This window comes from Simochromis diagramma, unplaced genomic scaffold (assembly GCF_900408965.1).
Source record: "Simochromis diagramma unplaced genomic scaffold, fSimDia1.1 OVJJ01000293.1, whole genome shotgun sequence".
NCBI lineage: Eukaryota > Metazoa > Chordata > Actinopteri > Cichliformes > Cichlidae > Simochromis > Simochromis diagramma.
The window spans coordinates 11,553,849-11,568,171 of record NW_024386801.1 but is presented as its reverse complement, the minus strand read 5'-3'; the positions used below and the strand labels follow the sequence as shown (position 1 = coordinate 11,568,171).

Below are 14,323 nucleotides of genomic sequence, written 5' to 3'. Positions count from 1 at the left end.
TCGCCTGAGGCTCATCAGAGGGTATGCTCACTGGGAGTCCCAGCTCTGGTTTCCGAACGGGGTCTGTCTGAAGGTGCTCTCAAGTGATGAACTCACTGATTGGGAGTGAATTCACTGTCTCAAACCTGTAAACATCAATTTGAGTGGAGAGACTTAAACACGCCGTGTGTGTGAGAGACAGAGAGGGGAAATGGTTACTCCTCCAAACTCAATATTTACACAGATAATTTTCTCGTCAGCTAGAAACCTCGTAACTGCAGTTTTGCACTTTTTTTCCCTCACTGAAATATTGTTAACTGAAGAATTGCATGCTTCTCCAGAGGATGATAAAAATGCACCACACCTGGTGCTTAAAATAAAATCCACTGGGTAAACTTAACATTGCAAGTTTGTCAAGCTACAACTGAGGTTGTTTTGTCAGTTTCTAAAAGGTTTCTATTTTAGAAATACCCAGCTGTCCCCTGACAGTTTTCTCCAAATCACTGGCTGTGAAAATAGTGTAAGTATTCCTAAGGCGCTCTTAGGATGTGTAGCGCTGGAATGAAAATATGTTTTTAATATAAATTGCAGCTTTTTATAATGGTTGCACAATCTTTGCATAAAGTGTTATATAATAACTTTTGCACCACCGTTTATATATCTCTCGGTTCACATTCTTTCAATGAAATTTGCATTATTAACACAGTTGTGTGTCTCCTCACATATATAGATCATCAGGCTGCTCTCATGACTTGACGTAAAACAGACTCACTATGCTCTTAACTCGTTTACTATTCTGTCTCTGGCTGCAGATAAAATGGCAGTGATTACAATGGAGACTGACTTTTATACTTTTCCCCTGCCTTTGCTGTCGCTCCTTGTCTTTTCTGCTTTACTTCTCGCAGCCTTGATTTTTCTGCACTCCCTTGATCACTCTTGTCATGCTTTGTTTCATTACTATATACCTCTTGTTTCATCCAACGCTGGTGACTGATTCTCTGTCCTCTCCTGCCACACTCTGCTGCCTCCAGTCTGCTCTCCGGGGTTCTACGGGCACCGCTGCAGCCAGTCGTGTCCACAGTGTGTGCACAGCACCGGGCCATGCCATCATGTCACGGGCCACTGTGAGTGCCTGTCTGGCTTTACCGGCTCGCTGTGCAACCAAGGCAAGTAGTCTTCTATGTCCTTTTGACCTTTATCCTGCTCTTTCACGTACAGTGAAATTCATTCACTGTGAAGTTTGAGTGGTTTTTTTTTCTTTTTTTGTTGGCTATTTTTGAAAATGCCTTTGTATAAAATACAGAAATCTGTAAGGGAATAATACTGATCATGTCGTTCCTGTACATTTCATTTAAGTCCTCTCTTTGCACACTGGTCCTAATAAGATGACCTGCTGCCTCTCGCACTAGCATCTTAGCCTTGAAACTTTAAAATATGACTATTATCGATGCAACCTAAGCTAAAAACAAAAGTAAACAAAAAAAAACAACCTTCAACAGAGGATGGAAAATTGCTAAGAGCCACATTTTTAGACAAAGAATATTTTAAGTAAATTTTGCTGTCCCCTTGCCTAATTCTGCAAAAGGAGCTGTATGTAAATTGCTTTCATTAATATACAGACAAAGAAATGCACAAACACACCTGTTTCTATTGTTAAACTTGTTTTCAAGGCAACTTTTCTTTTGTGGCGTTACTGAGGATGTTATATGAAAACAACTTGGTTTGGCACTTTTTATTCCTAATAAGCGACATTTCTCAGCAACTACTTCTTGTAGCGTGATGACATCTTGATAAATGTTTTACAAAGAGGGTTTTGTTTTTTGCAAGACGTTTAGCTATATGTCTGGTCAAAAAGAACATTTAGTAGGAAACTGAGAAAGAGAATGAATGTATACTATGTGTGTGTCACAGTAGTTTTTGTCTCCACACTGTCCATCCATTGAACAGCGTGCTGATTTCAGTTCATTTGTGTGACAAGGTATTGTATTTGTCGTGTCAGTGGTTCCACATTAAAAATGTTCTCCGCCGTTCTGAGAAGAGATACCTTCACACAAATGCGCTGTAGATTTTTTTCCTCTAATAATTTACCTCTTTTTTTTAATAAATTACAGATAGGCGATGAGGAATTTTTGAATTCTCTTTCATGGCTTTAAGCAATGTCTTACAAATAAAAGTTTAATAGCTTAGCTGAAGGAAGAGGGAAAAGTAAAAGCGAGAACGAGTCCTAATTTGTCTGAACCATAATTACTGGTGAGCGGGCGTTAGGCGACGAGGGACAGAGGTGGCCATCATCATGCACATTATCCTCTTGTTGAGCCCCATTGTGTCCTCACTTGTCCTCTGTCCAGCACACAAAGTCCCAGCCTAATGAAGCTCTCCCAGTGAGCTGAGGCTTGAATCCCCAGAAGCAACAGTATGGGGGAGCCAACCTCATGGCTTAATGACAACCTGCTTGAAAGAGGTTGAAAGAGCTCTCAGGAAGAGGGAAAAACCAGTTGAAATATAATCATTAAAATCACCCCCCATGATAATGAGTCAGACCCATCTCTTTCACAGCCTGCCACCTTATCAGATATTCCTAACGGTGGCTATTCTTTTATGTGAGACGTTTATTGCATCTGCTGGCACTGCAGCTCCCTGATCCTGATACTGAGATACACCTTGGTTTAATTTGTCCCATGGTCCAACAAGGAAACACAAACGAGGTTTCACTGGAAATAATATTTCTTATTGAAGAGTGCCTGGATGCATTGAAATATTAATTTCATAAAAAATGTATACAGTGGTCTGTGTACATGGTCTATTTTAATTCTTTGGCACATCACTCATTCCACTCTAAGCAGTGGAAATGGGGCAGTTGTGCCACAGGAGGCAGTGACTGACTCCTCCTTTTGTTTAAGCAGATCATTTCGTGTCCACTCAAATAAAAGGATATCATCCATTAGAGGAACATGTTTACACAACCTTTCAAAAAATCAGTGTGTTTGCATAAATGTGTTCACAGTAATGTGCCTAAGTTTAGTGTCATAATGTTAATGGGTTTTTCTAATCTTAAAAGAGGCAGAGCAGTTTTTTTGTTTATTCATAAAGTGGTGTGTTGTTTCTTTCTGTTCTGCAGTCTGTCCAAGTGGCAGGTACGGGAGAGCTTGTGCCGAGATCTGCCTCTGCACCAACAACGGCACCTGCAACCCCATTGATGGCTCCTGCCAGTGTTTCCCTGGCTGGATAGGAGAGGACTGCTCTCAGGGTATGGCTTCCTTCCTTCCTTCATCCACTCTGTAATTTGCTCATTTGTCCACTTTTCCCACTCTCATTGTCTGTCTCCACTCCTAATTTCTCTCTCACCCTTACCTTCATACACATTAATCATCTTCATGACCCGGCACACAGAGAGAACTACCCTCAGCACCAGCTGATGTAAAACACACAGCTTGCTTAAATGATTGTTGTAATACATTATGCTCTTTGATTTACAGAACTGTAGGCCAAAGATCATTAGCAGAACTTTGAGCTGCCATGGCATGGAAAATTGATGTGTGTGTGTGTGTGTGTTTTTTAATTGCATTAACTATTAAACTAAAAAAAAAACAACAACTAACGATCACACGGGTGATACTCCATACATATTCACCTGACAGCAATTTCCAACACTACAACTTGTGGGCTTGTGGAGGGTAATGACAAAACTGGATTTTTTTTTCCAAATGTATCATTTTAACATATTGTATGAAAAGCGTGGAGAATGTCTGGACTTTTCCTCAAACATATGTGTTATGTGATTCATGTATGCATGTCTAGGACGTAGTGTATGTAAGGGAGAGTGCGTGACCATGAGTTTGACTGTGTCTCTGGCGTCTGCAGCCTGTCCCTCTGGGCACTGGGGCCCTGATTGTCTCAACTCGTGTAACTGTCACAATGGAGCCCAGTGCAGTGCCTATGATGGAGAGTGCAGGTGCAGCCCCGGCTGGACCGGTCTCTACTGCACACAGCGTGAGTTTCTCCCATCCAGTTAGTAGACACACAGTGTCATCTACTGGCAGTCTAATAGAACTGCAGCAGATGACAAGTGAGAAACAATACTTTTTTTCTGATTACAAGGAAACTGGATGTTTTTATCTTTTTTTTTTTTTTTTTTTTTTAAAGCGAGAGAGAGCAATAGCAGAACAGAACTAATGGTCATTTCATTAATGTTTGTAATACATCCCAGTCATTTACCCAGGGATAGAGCAGATCATCAATATCAGTCCACTAATTTGAATTTCCATTATCCATCACCTCGAGGGGTTTATTCAGTATTGTTTGCAGTGTGGAGCTCCTGCTATTGTGCATGAAAATTACATTTGTTTTCCCCTCTCTTCTCTCATATAGATTCTTACTATTTGCAGTTGTCTTCTTCTTTATTTCCACCTCTAGGTTATGTTGACAGCATAACAGCATTTTCTGCAGAAGCAGGAAATGTTTCATTTCAATTCATTCACATTGTCTCTTATTGAGTATGCAGCAGAGACATTGAGTGATATTGATTTCCTCGTTCCTTTGCGATTTGACCTTGACTCTCCATGTTGTCTTCCCTTCTCTTTGTTTTCACCACTCCTCCCACCCCAACATTTTATACATCTCTGTCCCAGGCTGTCCTTCAGGGTTCTACGGCAGGGACTGCTCCGAAGTCTGCCGCTGCCAAAACGGTGCAGACTGCGACCACATATCTGGCCAGTGTGCTTGCCGAACCGGCTTCATTGGGACGAGCTGTGAGCAGAGTTGAGTAGGCACAACACATTTTAGCTCTGAGCAAAATTACCCAGTAGATGAGTGTGTGTTCTATAAACAGTTTGGCTCCCACTCTGTAAGTGCTTTAATTTTGATGGGTGTAATAATGTGCCTCTCTGTCATGCAGAGTGTCCCGCTGGTACATTTGGATATGGTTGCCAGCAGCTATGCGAGTGCCTGAACAATGCTACCTGTGACTATGTGACTGGAACATGCTACTGTAGCCCTGGCTATAAAGGCATCCGCTGCGATCAAGGTGAGAGGTGATTGAGATGGCCGAGGCTTTACGGGGTATTATCGCTCAAACACAGATGTGTACGCATTGTTTAAACGACCCACTTTTTCTGCTTTCTCTGTAGCAGCTCTGATGATGGAAGAGCTGAACCCATACACAAAGATCAGTCCAGCACGAGGCTCCGAGCGCCAGTCGGCAGGGGCTGTCATGGGCATCATCTTTCTCCTCCTCATCATCATGGCCATGCTTAGTCTGTTTGTGTGGTACAGACAGAGGCAGAGGGACAAGGGCCATGAGATCCAGCCAAGTGTATCGTACTCACAGGCCATGCACATTACCAACACTGACTACTCTCTGTCTGGTAAGAGTCTTGCATGTGCATTTTTCCATCACTTACAATATATGTATTAAAACTGCTTACACCCCATGCAATATCACTAAAATGGGAAAAAAAATGTAAAAAGGTATCATTTTGCTTTCTGTGTGTAAATCCTCAGAGTGTGGCAGTACTGTCGCGATGAGAACCAGTGCTCCTGAGATCAGTCAGAGCCAGAACAGCAGCAGTAGCAGTGGCCAGTGCTTCTCCAACCCTAGCTACCACACCGTGGCTCAGTGTAACGTGGTCTCAACCATTTCCAGCAACTTGGACAGCACTCTGACCCTCAAAGTATGAACTCCCTCCATGTCTTCACACAAAATTTCTAAATTACACGCTGCAGTACAAAATCAACACTACATTGTCTTTTTCTTTTCACAGTCAAACACGCTGAAGAGCAGAAATGGGTCTGAATGGAGGGCCTACTGCAACCTCAATGACCTGGGTCAGTTTTCTTCTCTCCCTTATTACATCTCAGTTCGTAGATCTGGAATTTGGACCTTACAGAACCAGCAATTCAAGGGCAAAAGACACACGTTTTCACACACCCTTTATTGGCGCTAACCTGCTGTGAATGAAGATGAACCAGGGGTCTCTTGTTAGACATAACCTTTGCTCTGATTTTGATAAGATATGCAGCGAAAGCAGTGGTGCGAAGATGAATAGGGATCACTATGATCTCATTAGTCCTCTTTCACTTCCCCTGGTGGCACATTTTTCTATGAAGGCTTACATTGGGTCAAACACTACACTCACATAGGCTGTGAACGATAGAAAATTAAGTGTGGCATTTAAAAGGAGCATATTAGCATTTCATAAATGGTTTATATCAATTAAAGGGTAGTTTGATGTAAGCACATCAAAGTCGTTTTTGTTTTTTTTGTATTAATGGTAATTGTCAGGTAACCATTTGTAAGTGGAGAATAAGATGTGGTGCACAGATAATGAATGACAGTGTGAGCTGTTGTAAAAATACTGTATTATTAATATTATTATTTTCTTTACTGCTTATGTCCTGACTTTAGGCGCGCTGAACACTGTTGCAATGCATTCTGACCCTGAGGCGTCAACTGCTGCTGTTCTGTCAGATGCCACCGGTGTCCTAGAGATACGCACAAGGTGTCCTTTTTGCTTTGTTGCCGTGAAGTGCTGCAATATAAGATGCCAAGAGATAACTGGGCCCCTTTTTAAAGACTGATAAAATCCTCAGTAGGAAGTGATTGCAGTCCATGTCCCCTTTGGGAGCGTTTGTCTTTTGGACTTTGTTTTGCTTTATTTTCTATCACTGAATTCAATTTTGCATCTACTCCCTGGTTAGGCTTAGGCTTGCTTAACTTTAGAAAAGAGTGCACAGTCCTTTGCTAGATTCAATACTGTATGTAACAAGTTTGGAGCGAGAAAGCAGCCTTAGTCTCGTTATAACCAAGTGGGTCATGCACAGACACCAGAGGACACCTTGTGCATATCTGTGAGATGCCAGCAGCTTTGACAAAAAGGACAGTGTTCAGCGCTCGGGGAATCACAATAGGCTGGATGTCCATTCAAAAACCTAATATCTATAATTAATTCTTTGTCATGCTTGACTTTAAAAGTCGGAGCCCCCATTTAGTTTATACGTACAAAGCACATCAATTATAATGGGAAGTCAAAAAGTGGTTTTTATTTACTGAGCTATGAACTGTTGTAGTCACAGTACTTGGCTTGTTTTTCTCTTTTTTGTGGTATTTTGTTGTTGGCAGTAACTTATCACCATCATTTTCTTCCTATCCTTTCAAAAAATAAAAAAATAATAATATTTCACTATAATGAGACGTCGCCTGTCAACCTTCACACGTTCTGGGAATTTAATGTGATGTCTGACTTTGTTGTTTTGACATGTTTACAGATGTTCAACAGGGTGAGGCGCAGACACAAAGAGGCTCCAGGAAAGGTAAGAAATGAATAGCAGGGACAGTTTGCTGTGTGCTGCATGCGTGTCTGTGAAGACCTATTCTGCATATGGAATCCTGTTCAGCTTCACTAGCAGCTAAATTACAAAATCCTTTTATGCTTAACAGCCCATATATCCATTTTCCCATTTGGGTCGTGTTCCCCTCTGAGACAGCTATTTCTCTGACCCAAAATCCCACATCCGTATAGTCTCTGTAATTTATGTGAAAACTCACTGCACTTTGGACAAGATCATGGTGGGCTGAGGTTTTATTCCAACAGTAATTGCTCTCTATGGCTCCGTGCCTGATACGTCATTTTGTCTTCCACACTGTTCAATCGGTGGTGAATGTGAGAAACCCAAGGGTGTGGAGAGTGGTCTGAAGCAGCTTTGCTGCGGTCTCTAATGAGCCCTCTTATCAGTATGATGAGACTGTTATGGATGAGACGAGTCCTCCACTCTCTCCCCTTTGTACTCTGATTACTACGTACCATCATTAGTCACCTGTCCGAGACAAAAGAAGTTCAGCTTCTTGAGAATGGCAACGGGTTTCGCTTCCATTCTTCTGGTCACGCTCTGATACCAGCTTAAATTTTAGTCCTTTAATATCAGAGTTCAGTATGTACGCCATTGTTAAAAGTCAGTGGCAGGCACTTCATCTCTGTTGATACTAAATATGTCCTTGTCTTGCGGCAGCTGCAGATTACATCAAGAGCTCCATGTGCAGCAACAGCTCCTGCTCCCTCAATAGTGAGAATCCTTATGCTACCATTAGAGACCCACCAGGGCTGGCTTGCAAGCACACAGAGAGCAGCTATGTGGAGATGAAATCCCCCTCCCACCGTGAAGTGCCCTTTGGAGGCACTGCCACCCTCCTGGGCAGTGCAAGCAGGAATGTCTATGATGTTGGTGAGTGCGTTGTTGGAGTGTTGTGTGTGGAGCTCAGCAGGGTCCTGCAGCTTATGGCCTCTCTGGTCATGTCCCATACTGTGATCCTGTACAGAATTTGTACGCCTTGATAAAAGAAAATATATGTGGTCTCTCTGTTGCATGTACCTCTCTGGTCTCTTTTTTTCCCTCAGCCTGTGCCTGACACTTTACCGTCTTATGTATCTCTCCCACTTTTTTTTCCTTCCTCCTTCCCCAAACTGTGACAGAGCCGACAGTGAGCGTCCTGCAGGGGCCCAATGGAATGGCCACCGGATTCTCCCAGAGCCCCTACGACCTTCCCCGCAGCAGCCACATCCCCAGCCACTATGACATACTACCCATGCGTCACAGCCCCACACACACACCCCCACCGCCTCCAGAAAGCCCCAGCTCACTGCTCTAGAAGGCACCCTATCCTCCGGGCCTCTGACTGCGTGCCGGCATCTGGGAAACATCCAGCCACCTTTCAACCAACGGCCCTCCCTTTGTCTCTGTGTGTGTTCGATTAGATACTGACATGCTGAGATGGAAGGACAGCCACAGCTCTTCTGGACCCTGCTCTCTTTAGCTCCCTCACTGGCGCCCATTCTATCGCCCAGAGAGAGGAAAGGGGGGAGATAGAGTGTCCCACACACCAGCGATCATTCACTCATTGTATTTTCTTATATAATTGATCACACAAACTGCTGGCTGGCCTCTTTATGGACCTGCTGAAGTGGAACAATATCTTTCCAAGCACCCTGTAAGACAGTATACATGGAGTGGGTGGACAGTTTATTTACCTGGAGAGAGCTCTCTTCACTCTGATTTTTAACCCATCATATAAGTTTGCATTCAAGGGCAGCCAAGCGTTTATAAAGTCCCCGCAAAACACAAGTGATTTTCTCCACAGGAAGGAAGGTTTAACAGCCTTCACCATATCTAAGCAGGCAAAGATCTGCTATGTATAGTGTTTATGAATTTTCTCTGTGAAGCAGCTGCATATCACAGCTGCCACAAAGTGCTTACGATCATCTACTCCGAAGTGAAGAAAAGCGCAGGCAAAGGTAGCGCAACCTCCACTAAATGTTAATTAAGGAAACTTTGCTGTGAGTGAGCCAAGTCTGAGGAAGCATGGATAAATAGTAAAATATTGTATTTGGGTTTTTTTTTATTCACTGTTATCCAGTAACAATCACAGTTAATACTCATGTGATCTCTGTGTCTTACTAAAGAGCTTCTCTTAGTTTTAGTGTTAATGAGGCCCAGTGTATCTTGAAATATATTCAGGTCATCAGTGTTCATGCATTTATTGCATTGCTGAAAGTAACAGTAAGTCTAAAGTTTGGATTTTTCTCCCCACACTAATGAAGTGATCTGATCTTGTGTTGTTTTGTACGTGAAAGCTTCTTCTTCTTTTTTTTTCTTGCAAATGTTTTGGTTTACATCTTTTTTTAAAAATAGTGGGTCATAAGAAGAGTTTGCTTAGACTTTTTTTGTATTTATAAATCTAATTGGTTTTTTTTTTTGGATTGTTTTATATTAGTGATGGTGTTCCTTTTAAAAAAAAAAAAAAATCTGTGTTATTCTAGCATAAAAAAAAAAAGATGAGCATGGATACCCGCTGATGTAGATAACACAATTTATCTTCTTGTGAAATTATCGGTGTCATTTTGTGAACTGTTTTTGAAGTCACTTAAAATGTTCTCACTCTCTCTGTCAAATTGTAAATTGAAAAAAGGGAGAAAAAAAAGGCTTTCACATGAGCAGTTTAAGACCCACAAATATCCTGTGCAGTATTTACAAAAGGGAATTATATGTTTAAAAAAAAGAAAAGAAAAAAGAAAGGGAAACAAATCCATTTCTAAATCTAAAATTTATGTTTGTATCAGGCTAAAAGAGCATATTTATTTATTTATTTATTTATTTATCGAGATGAATTTGCTCATTCACTATGTGAATTCCATTTCACCCTATGTAGAAGCAATAACATGTTGACAATCGATGCACAGACAGCGTTTCATTAGTGCTGAACATTATCCCATCTTTGACCAGTGTGGTGACCAGTGGATCATAAACCATGTGACTATTTGACCTCCGAGGAAGGTTTTTCTAGCTGCTGTCATATCAAAGCAGGTTGTTGTTTTGGTACAAGTTTCAAATTAAATGCCTATTCTGCCATCAGAAACCCGTTTCAGTCAGGTTAATACCCTTAATGAAGGGTTCTGGTCTGGTGAACGACAAATCTTATCAGGTGGTTTAATGATGAGTCTTTGGGTGAAATTCATGAATAGAAACTCTGTTAAATCCTCCAATGTGTTATATGCTGTGCGCAGACTGAAGCAGAAAGGGGACAACTACATGATTTAGACCAGTGATAGGCTTACTCGCCACCGCAGGGCGCCGGCTGACCCGTCGACTATTTTAAAATTCACTGTATAAAATTGATTGAGTGGTCTCCACCGTTGTGGGGTGTTGCATGAAGGCTTTTAAACTTAACAAAACTTCAGATGCCCCTACTGATTGCGCTATCAGCTTGTCAGTTTTATTCATTTAATCTCATAAATTCTACTTTTTTATCATTTAAACTGGCCCCTGGCCTCCTGTCATTCTAAAGGAGCGACCTCCAGGCAAAGCAAGCTGATTTACACCATACGTACACTTCAGCTCTCCACAGCATGTAAATTTATCCGCTACACCACAGAGGAAAATGTTTTATCCTTTATTCTACCGCATTTATTGTACTTTCATTAGATTTACTTGACAGCTATATAAATGAAATCACAGGAATTAAACATTTTCTTTTGAGTAATTTCCTGATCGACTGTGCAGACGAGTGAAAAACAGAAAAGCAGGTTTTTTTACTGCTACTCTGGGTGAAAGTGTGGAGCCTGTTTTTCATCTCTGACTGCGCCCAGGATCGCTGATGGTTGTAATTGATGCTCAGAAGTCTACTTCATGAACACGATAGGCTGAGATGATGACCTGTTGGAGTTAAGTAAAGATACACATTTTTGGAGCTGTTAAGTTTGTCTCAGTGCACGGGGTGTTTAAATAATTTACGCTGTTGGATCACCAAATACATTTAATATGACTACGGTATCTGTCTATATGAAGTTATAGAAATAACTCTGTGTCTCTCAAGTGTAAAAGGCCATAGTGCTTGCTTTACTAAAAAAAAAGAGTCATAACTGTCATAATTACCGGAACGTGGAAAAATTGCAGGGTGTCGGGTCACCGTTACAAAGAATTAAGGAGCGGGTTTTTTGAGCTCCACTCAATTGACAGCCGACAAACCCTGAGTGATGCCCCATGGAAAGGAAATGCAGTCACTAAGTCAAGGAACTAATGGACCAAATACAGCCGGGGACTTTAAAGAGAGCTAAAGTGGAAGAAAAGAAGCATAAAAGGAAGAGGTCACACGGTAGCACGGTAAGCACTTGAGAGATGTCGATTTTTTTTCTTCTTCTTTTTGGCTTGCTGAATAGCCTTTCCAAACTGAAATACTTTATGTGATTTCTCAGAGGTCAGACCATGTAGAGAGTTACAGACGGCAACAAACCTTCATTTGACTAAAAGCTGGACAGATACTGAATGCTTAAAAGTTCTGTGCGTTCAGATGCAGGTATCATTATTGCTGCTGGGGAGCGTGTGCTCTCTTTCAGCTGAGTCACTGTGACAGACAAAAAGAAAATGTTCCTAATTTCCAGAGTCTTGTTCTGCCACCTATATGAATATTACATCTCAGTGTAAAGTGTGCCATCAAATATGCAACTATATTAGTGGCACATTCGCTTCTCTCCACATCTGTTCTCCATTAATCCTAATTTAACAGTGTCAGCTGTCTCACGGGAAGTCATTTGTTTCCCTTTAAACTACATTTTATACAAAGTATTGAAATAATCTTCACAGTTGAACATATTTCTTCTCCTTTATTACTGCTAGTCTTTCAGTGGGCAGTTAAAACTTGCAGAGAACTTTTTGGACATTTTCACTTTGTTAACAAGAAGCACTCCAAGAGCACAAACCTCTGGCATGGCAGCTCATTCTCTGGGTAGTATTTACTTTTAGGGGAATAGTGTTGTATTCTGTATATATTCATTTTTCTTTTCTTTGTTCTTTTCAAACTACTTTAAGAAATTTGTTGTGCAGTAAAAATCAGAGAAGGGCAGCTAGACAGATAATGTAGGCGTAGGTAATGATCAATAAATCAAACAAGGTATTGATTTAGGAATAACCAGCTCGTTCTTTCTCTTGACAATACTTTCTTTAGAGATGTAAGAAAGGCAGATGTGAAATGTGAAAGTGAGGTCAGAGGTCAAATGTGACATGATATTTGGATGCAAACTGTAATGCCATATTTAAAATCCACGTATACCAGAATCATTTCCTAAATGTTACCAGTACAAACAAAGGCGGCACAGATTTAATGATGAGGTATTTGATGAAACTTTGAGGTTATTTGACTAGAGTAACGAGATATTTGTATATCCCCATATGTAATTCCCTGTATACCTACATGTTGTCAATGCAAGCAAAAGCAGTACGAAGCATGGGTTTAAATAACACTGTATAGAATTATTATCACTTTGACCTGCAGTTTAATCTAACAACTGTGAGGTCAGAGGTCATATATGACATATTAAAATATTTTTACAGTAGTTTCTATATGTTGACACATCTCACTTATAAGGATCATTTTTTTTCTACGTTCTAAAGCTTTTTTTTTTTTTTTTTTATCATTTTCCGACGGATAAATCATTCATTCGACCTTGAAGACCTTGGTGGATGTAAGCCAAATTTTAATGGATTGTTAACATGACCCCACTCTACAACCCTACCACGTTTTATCAAAATTCATGCAAAGCTGACAAGATGACATGCAAACGCTACCAAAAATTACACACGACACAAACTCATTGCAACTGGTTAAATGTGAGCGGTGTCATTGGTTTGATTCATATGTGTGCATATCTTTGGTCTGCATCTTACAACGTTGATAAATCTTGAGCTGAAGAACTTCAGGGCTTTTTTCACTTTCTAATGCAGTCCTAAGGTGTACACCTTTCTGGTGCAGTTGCCTGTCAGCTCTATCTCTCGCAAAAGCTGTTTTTCACAGAAGCTGTCATAGAGTGGGGAGGGAAGAAAACATCTACATGTTCTGAAAAGCTGCACCTGGATGCTGACCACGCTGCTGCAGAATAACCTGTCACTTTCACTTGAGTCTGACATCAGCTGTTGAGAGCCAGGGAATAGATTTATGTCTGCATGAAGCATTTGAAAAGAGCGACACACAACAACTTCTGATAAAGTTTCTATTTTTCCTGGTGAACTTCTGATAGCAGGATCAATTGTGGTGTGATAGCGCTCTCATTTAAGTATGCACCATTTGACTGCACTCTGCTGTGGCTAAATCCATAGCAGAGCTCAGCTGCCGATCTTTATTGTGGTCACGTCCTGCTACAGGAACTGTGATTATCCATCAGACCAGAGCTGGATCTTTACTTAATGCACAATCACTATTCATCCCAGTGAGGTTGATCATTTTCACTCCCTCTGTGTCTGTATATAATTCAGATGAAAACCAACCTTGACACTTCTAACACTGCTCAATAACTAAATAAGCCTGTTAACAAAGTAAAGGTGGGAAAGGAAATGACATAAGATTTGTCTAAATCAACTGGTGAGACCTGTTAATGGAGAATTCTATGAGAACAGATGTTTCCATATGAGTTCAAAGCTCAAGGTTTAAAGAAATGACTATTTTTATGGAGACAGAGCAACCACATTACTACAACCCTGCGAGTGCTCAAGGCTAGTGAGTCCTGCTATGTAATGTTGCACCTCGGTCTATAATGCTTTTTTTCACAGGTATTGGTTGAACTAAGGAGATTTACCCTAGAGTTGAACAATCTCAGTCATAAACTGATTTTGTGGTAGGCCTGCTAACTGTGGTGAACTCACAGATGTGCAGTTGCACTTTTTAATTTAAGTGTTATTAGGTACTCTTTGCAGAAAGATCATCGTTAAATTTGTATATTCAGATCTAAATTAATTGTATTTCAAAAAGATCTAATGCAAGATGTTTCATCAGCAGCAGTTTAACATAGTATTACAATTACATAAG

General features: G+C 40.9%; 1 protein-coding gene across 7 annotated transcripts in view; it reads left to right on the top strand.

Annotated features, from left to right (window-relative positions):
* megf11 (multiple EGF-like-domains 11) overlaps window positions 1-10,027 on the top strand; it is a 77,188-nt gene extending 67,161 nt beyond the window's left edge. For 2 of the 7 annotated variants that reach the window (XM_040025831.1, XM_040025829.1), the window contains 11 exons: window positions 1,011-1,145; window positions 3,098-3,226; window positions 3,841-3,969; window positions 4,608-4,736; window positions 4,874-5,002; window positions 5,109-5,342; window positions 5,479-5,648; window positions 5,739-5,802; window positions 7,243-7,287; window positions 7,984-8,196; window positions 8,445-10,027. In XM_040025831.1, the coding sequence (XP_039881765.1) occupies window positions 1,011-1,145; window positions 3,098-3,226; window positions 3,841-3,969; window positions 4,608-4,736; window positions 4,874-5,002; window positions 5,109-5,342; window positions 5,479-5,648; window positions 5,739-5,802; window positions 7,243-7,287; window positions 7,984-8,196; window positions 8,445-8,620 (1,553 nt within the window). In that variant the 3' untranslated portion in view covers window positions 8,621-10,027. Of the gene's footprint in view, window positions 1-1,010; window positions 1,146-3,097; window positions 3,227-3,840; window positions 3,970-4,607; window positions 4,737-4,873; window positions 5,003-5,105; window positions 5,343-5,478; window positions 5,649-5,738; window positions 5,803-7,242; window positions 7,288-7,983; window positions 8,421-8,444 lie in introns of those variants that run through there. The other 5 variants (XM_040025830.1, XM_040025828.1, XM_040025834.1 and 2 more) reach the window with 3 other exon arrangements.
* The last annotated feature ends 4,296 nt before the right edge of the window (window positions 10,028-14,323 follow it).